Source organism: Magnolia sinica, chromosome 3, assembly GCF_029962835.1.
Source record: "Magnolia sinica isolate HGM2019 chromosome 3, MsV1, whole genome shotgun sequence".
Lineage (NCBI taxonomy): Eukaryota > Viridiplantae > Streptophyta > Magnoliopsida > Magnoliales > Magnoliaceae > Magnolia > Magnolia sinica.
The window spans coordinates 119,623,535-119,632,314 of record NC_080575.1 but is presented as its reverse complement, the minus strand read 5'-3'; the positions used below and the strand labels follow the sequence as shown (position 1 = coordinate 119,632,314).

At 40.0% G+C, this 8,780-nt stretch overlaps 1 protein-coding gene across 1 annotated transcript; it reads left to right on the top strand.

The window, feature by feature from the left end:
• The first annotated feature begins 4,500 nt into the window (after positions 1–4,500).
• Positions 4,501–6,281, top strand: LOC131239128 (ribonuclease 3-like). Its single transcript, XM_058236686.1, has 4 exons — positions 4,501–4,596; positions 4,960–5,229; positions 5,503–5,695; positions 5,795–6,281. Exons 1-4 carry the CDS (start codon positions 4,501–4,503, stop codon positions 6,088–6,090), a joined length of 855 nt encoding a protein of 284 aa, XP_058092669.1. The 3' UTR covers positions 6,091–6,281.
• The last annotated feature ends 2,499 nt before the right edge of the window (positions 6,282–8,780 follow it).

Below are 8,780 nucleotides of genomic sequence, written 5' to 3'. Positions count from 1 at the left end.
TTGGACCTCAGATCAATTGTGTAATACTGGCACATGTGTGGCTTGTAAATGAGGTTTATTGCACACGCGCGTGCACTTAGCAAAGCTCTTATTACGATTGACGCATTATCCCAATTGTTTAATGAGAATGCTGCACTCGACTTGAGTTGGCGTCAGTCCAACTGCCAGGAGCACTTAACCACCTGTCCGGCATGTTAAAAATGAAAAAAATAATTTATTTATTTTATTTTAAAAAAGAGAGCCTAAAGTCTGCGCGAATCGTCCATATACTCCATTGGACGTGGTTTGGCTGGCAACCTCAACAGCAGCCATCTAGCTAGTGGAAAACTCTGTGGGCCCACTATGATGTATGTGTTTTATCCAACCCATCCATCCAATTTTGCCAACTCATTTTAGGACATGAGCTCAGAATTGAGGCATATTGGAATCTCAATGCGACCACATCACTGGAAAAAGGAGGGATAAAGACACGCTGGTTGTTGAAACTTCCAATGACCCACTATGAAATTTATTTGCCATACGATCTGCCCTAAGGTCACACAGACCTAGATGGATTGAAAACACAAATATCATCTTGATTCAAAACTTCTATAACCTCTCAAAAAATTTCAATAGCAAGCATTTAATTCCCATTCTCACCGTGTAGTCAACCTGAGCTTTAAATCTGCCTCATTTTTTAACTCATGCTAAAAAATAAACCAAAGAAATGGATAGATCAGGTGAAAAAAAAAACACATATCATATTACCATGTCTCTACCTGGGACCCGGTTTGGCTGGTGACCCAACATCAGCCAGCTATGTGTAAGCTCTATGGGCCCACCACAATGTATGTGTCTAATGCAGTCCACCTATTCATTTTTACGACCTCACTAGAGCTCATGTGAACCGCATTATTGAAAACAATTGGAATATTTGAACTCTATTCATTTTTACGACCTCACTAAAGCTCATGTGAACCGCATTATTGAAAACAATTGGAATATTTGAACTTTAATGTTGAAACTTTTTAGGGGCTACACTAGTTTTAGATAAGCTTTCCACTGTTTTTTTTTTTTCCCCACTATGTGTCCTACTTGAGCTTTGGATCTACTTCATTATTAGGCTCTTATCCTAAAATAAGCCGGAAAAATGGATGGACGGCGGGGATAAAACTCATACATTATGGTTGGCCCACGGAACTTTGACACCAGCTAGCTGTATGGTGTTGGGGTTGGCAGCCAAACCGCATTTCTCTACCTGCTATGAATTTTGAGGTACGTGGCTAGTTTTCAGTTTCTAACCAGCGAAGTCCAATTACTCCCTAACCCAGAAGCTACAGACAAGTTGAGTAGCCAGACTGACTACTGAAGTCACGTCACTAAATCATGTGGACCCACCATGATGTATGTTTTATATTTAAACCATTCATCCATTTGAAGAGATCATTTTAAGGCATAATCTAAAGAATGAGCTAGATCCATAACTCAAGTGGACCCCACTATAGAAAACAGTGGGGAGAGTGACGCCCACCAATGAAACAATTCACCATGATATTTATTTGAGATCCAACCTGTTTGTAAGTTAACACAGACATGAACTAAGGGAAAACAAGCTTGATTGAAAACTTCCTAAGAAGTTAAATTTTTTTAAGGGTGGTCGTCTCTCTCCCCACTGTTTTTTGTAGTGGGGTCAACTCAATATTTGCATCCGACTCATTCTTTGGCTCATGCCTTAAAATGATCTCTTCAAATGGATGAACCGTGTGGATACAATACATACATCATGATGGGCCCACAGAACTTTGTGACGTCATCAACAACGAGTCAAGCTTCCATGAGTCTGATGCGTCCCACTGTGGATGAATTTGACCTTAAAAATCTCCTCAGGCAAGGAAGGAAATTGGTTGGTGTACCACACACCTCTATATCAGTTGTGAACTTCTAATATGTGGCCTATAGATACACAGAGTCAGGAAGAGAAATAAAAGGCCCACATCTAACTGAAAATAAAAAATATTGAAATTAACACCAGGCTGAATCATGTATGAATATGCTATCTTTAAAGTTTGATTCGCCCCATTCTCAATTGAAATTGAGATTACTGATAGGTTATAGGTAAATTGCTTTCAAGATAAGACAAGACTTCTCATTAAGATCCAGTGTGCAGCAATCATGAAGGAATTTACTCAAGGGTTAATGTTATTGGTCTTTTGGCAGATTTGTTGAATGGTCGAACTCAGTTACTCAAATAATGTTCGAACTACTCAACAATTTCTTAAAAAGAAAAATGTTTAGAGAAATTAGATTGGATTCTGATTGAATCTGTTGGACTTGGATGATTTTGGACCTGTTTGAATCAACGATATGACTGTTGGATCATCAAGGCCTGTCTGTTTTCAGACCTTTTTGGGTAGTAAGAGTACTAGCCATTCTAAAAAATGGTCAACGATTTTTAGATTTATTAATTCAATCATTTCCAGCAGCCTATAAAATCCAGACTATCTCATGCATGTGCGAAGTGTAAAATGCACCATTACATGCAGCGATAGCGACACTGCCCACACCCGAGCACACATGCCTGTGGGACACACAAACTGAACATCCCATCATTTATTTCTCCAAATAAGAATATTACTAACTCAATCACTTATAAATAAGAAATTTTCTTCTACTCTATTCGATATAAGATTAAAGAAAACTCACTTTTTCTTTAAAAATTTAAAAAATACGTGCAGAGAAAAATAAAAAGTTCTAACTTTATTTATTTTTAAACCAAAAATTTCAAACATAGGTCCCTCCAATTGTGGTTATTCTTTGAAGTTCATTGTCTTCATTATGTCACTCAATATATAAAGTTAGTCTGGATTATTAAACCATAAGCCCTGCCCGCCAGAGCTTTTTTTTTTTTTTTTTTTCTTTTTTCTTTTTTCCGAAAGAAGGACCACGTCACAAACGATGTACAAGCTAGATTTTCAGGTGGGATCCATACAAAAAGAACTGAGCCTCACCTATCATACGGCTAAACAATAACATAAAAACAGAGCCGCCGGAGTCGAAAATCCGCCAAACATGTATTATATAATTTTTAATGAGCCGCACTAGCATACCTCCTACACCCACTCGCTTAGGTGAAGATCCACTCGTCCATTAGGCAATCTAGCCTTGGAATCTAAAACATGACCATTCAGAGCTCTAGTAGGCCACACCCTAAAAAAAAAAAAAACTAGGAAGGAACCTGCACCATTAATCTTGTGGAGGGCCCACAGTTGTGTTTATATGCCGTCTTATCCATTCATCTGATATGCCTTATCAACATGAATGATTACCCAATAACTACAACACTTAGATTTAGATACGCTTCAATTTTATTTTATTTTATCATGCCATGAAATAAGCTTAAAAAATTGATGGAAGGATATACAGCCCATCAGTTGCTCATTAGGCAATCACGAGAAATGCTACTTACACTCGAGGATCTTCCACACATGTGAGAGATCTGAACCGTTCATCTGGTAGTCTCAGTGGCGACTGTGCCCTAGTAGAACCTCGGGCTGATCCAATTATCAGGAGGGCAACACGTGGATCATCCGATCATTATCATTTTCTAACATACATTTTTATTCAAACGTGGCCCACATGACAAAAAGTCCTAGTTATTTTACGGCAACATCACACTCACCACATCCCACAAATTCAACGGCCGGATACAACGTACGTGCCACACTCAGACACGTGTAGCACGCACGAGTGTAGCGCTTGCAAATGCGTAGCTTACAAGGAAAGCGCCGGCCGTGGCGTTGGTTTCTCAGCCAGAGAATGTTGTCTTGAGTGCACAGCGAATTCCTGTGCTGCCTACTTTTATTGGTCCACGTCAACCATCATGACGTCAAATGAGGTCAGTTGAAAAATAAAAATTAAAAAAATAAAAATAAATTCGTATTTAGACTTAGGTCATATACGCATTTTCACATTCGGTGCCCCTCTCTTTCTCTGCACGTCAACCATCTGAACCAGATGAACGATTCAGATCTCTCACATGTGTGGAAGATCCTCGAGTGTAAGTAGCATTTCTCGTGATTGCCTAATGAGCAAGTGATGGGCTGTATATCCTTCCATCAATTTTTTAAGCTTATTTCATGACATGATAAAATAAAATAAAATTAAAGCGTATCTAAATCTGAAGTGGACCAATTGAAGTCTTTTCAGGAATGATAAAGAAAGTGACCGACATAGTTATTTAGGTGAAGTATGCAACCATTTTTCTGTTTTGATTGAAGTATTTTCCCAGTGATAAGATATTGTGAAGATCATGTGTCGTGGAAGAGCGCGTCCAAAGTCCACAGATTTCCTAAGACATGTGGCTTGACCAAGAAGCCGCCGCTTTCCAATTTCAGAAATATATATCCCACGTGAATTGGGAAGTCATGCCCACGAGCTTCCCAAGTTAACCTGACTTCACCTCCTATAAATATGCTACATGTGGCGATTGTTACATCAAAATATTCGATCCCTGTTACTTCAATGGCCTACCACACTCTAACTGCGCTTCTGGCTCTATTGCTATCTGTCACCACCATTGCTGTTAAGGATGTTGATTTCAACTCCCTCGTACTCATGGTACTGTCCTCTCTCTCTCTCTCTCTCTCTCTCTCTCTCGGGACATGGGTCAGTGGGTCTGGCTAGGTTTGGTCTATTTGTCAGGAGGAACCTGAAGTAATTACAGGAAAAATTGCAATGACGTCTTTTCAAGTGCATGCATAAAAGGAAATCTTATTGAACAGTTGGCACCTTCCGTGCAATCCAAACAGTGGAAAGCAAATTCATTCTCTTGCTTAGATTGCAGCATGTAAAGACCGCATTGCTCAAAATGATATTGAAGAATTACTTCCAATGGTCACCTTGTATCTTCTGCCAGTTAAAAATCAGTAGAGCTAAGACCTAATATTTGGTCTTGGGGTGGCCCATGGGTTTAAATTCTAGACAGATGGGTTAATCTCGTGCTGTAGTTCATGCACCAGGAGAGTTTCAATAAAAGATAAAAATAAAAATAAAACTAGAATTTTAACATGGATAGCATGGCATGGTCATTTGCAGTGGCCCGGATCGTATTGCAAGCAAACCAGCGATGGGTGTTGCCTCCCGAAGACAGGTAAACCAGAACTCGACTTCTTCGTCAGTGGTTTGTTTCCCTACTCTAAGGATGGAACCGCTCTCACACAGTGCAAGAAGAGCCGATTCTACATCAATGAGGTTCTTTCTGCATTTTATGTTTCAAACTATATATATTACTCCAAACTTTCAGTGTAAGCCAACTTTGTTTCATGGAGAGTACCTCCAGTTTCTATATATGATGGTGGATCACACACATTGTAACATTTTTCATGTTGGTGGTCCCCACACGTGACAACTGTAAATGCTTGCACTGGAAATTCAGTGTAAAAGATTTGATGGTCATGATCTCATTTCTTGGATGGGCTGATGAATTTCTTCATTTTCTGTGGCTGCAATGAAACATGGATACAGCTTGCTGATCTAACGGACGACTTACATAGCTATTGGCCCAGCATCGAGTGTCCAAGAAGTGACGGGCACAGCATGTGGAGGAATACATGGAAAACGTACGGTGTATGCACTGGCCTAAGTGAACATGACTACTTCAAGAAGGCGTTGGATCTTAGGGCTAAGATAGACATGCTCTCGATATTCAAGAGAAACGGTAACATCTTCATGTATCCCTAGCAACTAGAACTCATATACACCAACCGTTCGGTTGTAGTTCTTTCATAAGAAACTATCTCACTGATGGGATGTGTAGGTATTATCTCCACCGATGAAGCCAACTACAGCATTTCTGACGTGTTGAAAGCGATCACTAATGGGATTGGAGCAAATGCTGCGATCCAATGCAGTAAGAACGCCTGGGATGAGTCGATCATCTACAAGATCTACATGTGTGTGGACAAAGAGGCCACCAAAATCGTGCAATGCCCAGTACTGCCGACGTTCACATGCGCGGAACGTGTGGTTTTCGGTTCTTTCACCTATGACATGCTCAGCAATGTTACTAACGTAGCTACCAACCCAATCAAGATGAGGGTCTTCAATCAGTGATTTCTGTGGTTGTGATGGATTGTGTTTTGTGTTAAGCTAGTTTCATGTATTTGGCAACTATGGTCTTTTGTGTTGTATTGCGTGGATTGTAGTAGATTAGTGTAAGCTTCTTCTCTAGGTAATGCCATGAATAAGATGCTGTATTTGTACGGATTGTGATAGATAGGAATGCAAGTCTATGCATTTTCTTTTGTACCGGAGTCTGGAGCTGCACGTTTCCATGCAGCATACGTGTTAACTTGGAAAGTGTGTGGTAATCTGGGTCGTGCATCATATGGGCCATCCCTTACCCAAACCGTACACGTGATTACCTGATTAAAGGACCGTCCTGATCTTCTTCATCTTCTTTATTCTTTTTTCTTTTTTTAATAAGTTTGTCACGTGTGATGTGCTTAAAGGAGCTTGTTCTAGCTAGCTAATCTCTATTTCATGGACTCAGATGCGTACTGAGTAACTCATAACGATATAACACCCAGATAAATAGCTCAACTGGCAGACTGAGTGGATATACCTCGTTTAAAAACTTGAGGTCTTGGTATCTATCCCTAGTGGGGGTGGCTAACATGGAGTGTGTGTACTGACATGGGTGGGTACTAACAAGCTAACCCAAAAAAAAAAAAAAAAAACTCATAACGATATAGCGTGATGAGAAAACTCTGTGGTGCCCACCGTTATGTGTCCTATCCACACCGTCCATCATTTTTTGCAGCTTATTTTAGGGGCATGAGCCCAAAATTGAAGCATATCAAAAGCTCAAGTGGACCATACCATAGGAAATAGTGGGATTTATGACGTTCCACCGTTGAAACCTTCATAGTGCCCACAGTGATGTTTATTTGTCATCCAACAGGTTCAGGTCAGACATACATGGATTCCATGAAGGGAAAACACGAAAATATCAGCTTATCCAAAACTTACGTGGGCCCCAGGAAGTTTTCAGCCGTAGGTGTTCCATGCGCATTCTTTCCTGAGGTGTGATCCACTTGAGCTTTGGACAAGCTTCAATTTTGGGATATTTCCCCGAATGAGCTGGTAAAATGGATGGACAGTGTGGATAAACATATAGAACACTGTGGGTCCCACAGAGTTTACTCAGTACGCAATCCCCGTCCCTCTTTCATTCGCGTTGTCTGTGTCAAGACGCAGGATTGCAGGCATGCATCGCCATAGGGCCAATATTCCCAGATAGCCCAATATTGATCTGAAACATCCAACTCCACAAATCAGTGGTCGGGATCATCCTTTCAGTGCGATTTTTGGTCATACACCATTCAGAATAGAACACAATAATGTAGGCGATTCCGATGGTCCGAGCATATTGGAATGTGGGCCTCCCAAGGGCGATAGATGCTGGTGATATATCTCAATGAATTTTCAATTGCATCGTGTTTTTGAAAAAGATAAATTTATGATAGATGCCTTGTACGTGGGGCGTGGATTAAGTAATACCCCGCCTGTTCCGAGCTCGGGACAGGCAGAGGCTGCGAGGGCCACTGAGGGGCCACCATGATTTACGAGTCTTATCCACACCATCCATCCATATTTCCATATCATTTTAAATGGTTAAACCAAAAATAAGGCAGATCTAAATCTCAAGTGGACCACACCATAGGAAGCAGCAGTAATGAGGATGCCCACCACTGAAACCTTCTTAGGGTCGACTGTGTCAATTATTTTCCATCCAACCTGTTGATATGGTCATATACAATTGGATAAGGCGAAAAAACAAATATTGTCTCGATCCAAAACTTCATTGGTCCCTAAGAAAATTTCAACTGTAGGAATTTAATTCCCACTGTGTGGTCCATTTGGGCATTGGATATTCGTTATTTTTGCCTTCATAATTTAAAATGATACATAAAAATGGATGAACGGTGTGGATAAAGTTCATATATCACAGTGGCCCCTCAGTTGCCCTAGGAGCCTCCGCCTGTTACCTAATCCGCGCCCTTGCATGTGGATGCCGCGCTAGCATTCCATAGGAGCTTTTCTTGTTGGTGGCTGAAATGCATAAAAGTGAGGGGCCAGCTTTAATTTCGTCCATCAGACTACTTTGGGTGCCATTAAATATAAATGATTTGGTAGGAGGTTTTTTTTATTTTTTATTTTTATGTATATGAGAAGTTGGGTTAAGCTATCTTATTCATGTATAGCCCGTTTGGGGGTTTAGGCAGGGCCTTGCCCAATTAGGTATATTAATTTTTATTTATTTATGTACTGGCATCCATGACCTTTTTGCTAAAATGGGAAAACGGAAAAAAGACTGACGGATATTTCACTTCAACCATCTAATAAATTATGTCCATGGACTTGATAGTTGCATGATCAAACAAGTCTAATTGTTTTTTATATATTTAAACTAGAACACATAATTTGGCAAGTATAATCTGAATTATTAATGTTCTACATGTAAGTTTTTCATTGCCTAAGTATCATCCATCACACTCGGCCAGAGTTAGCAAGTATTCCTCATGCATGTAGATGTGTTTGTGACTTCAATAGAATTTTATTTTTAAAAAAAAAAAACGAAAAACAAAAGGAGAAGAAGAAGATGTGTTTGTGACAGAGTGCATGCAAGTGTATATGTTTGCAATTTGTAATCTACAAAGAAAAATGCCTGAGCACCTTGTTCCAGGAACTATTGGGGCTACTTTCTCTAGCATTGGGAATCAACTTCACATGCATTAATT

Bases quoted from the DNA above. Each gene is read 5' to 3' on its own strand.
- LOC131239128 (XM_058236686.1), top strand. From the start codon at position 4,501: ATGGCCTACCACACTCTAACTGCGCTTCTGGCTCTATTGCTATCTGTC. The intron at 5,230-5,502 runs GTTCTTTCTGCA...ACATGGATACAG, and splicing joins GCCGATTCTACATCAATGAG to CTTGCTGATCTAACGGACGA. The intron at 5,696-5,794 runs GTAACATCTTCA...TGGGATGTGTAG, and splicing joins CTCGATATTCAAGAGAAACG to GTATTATCTCCACCGATGAA.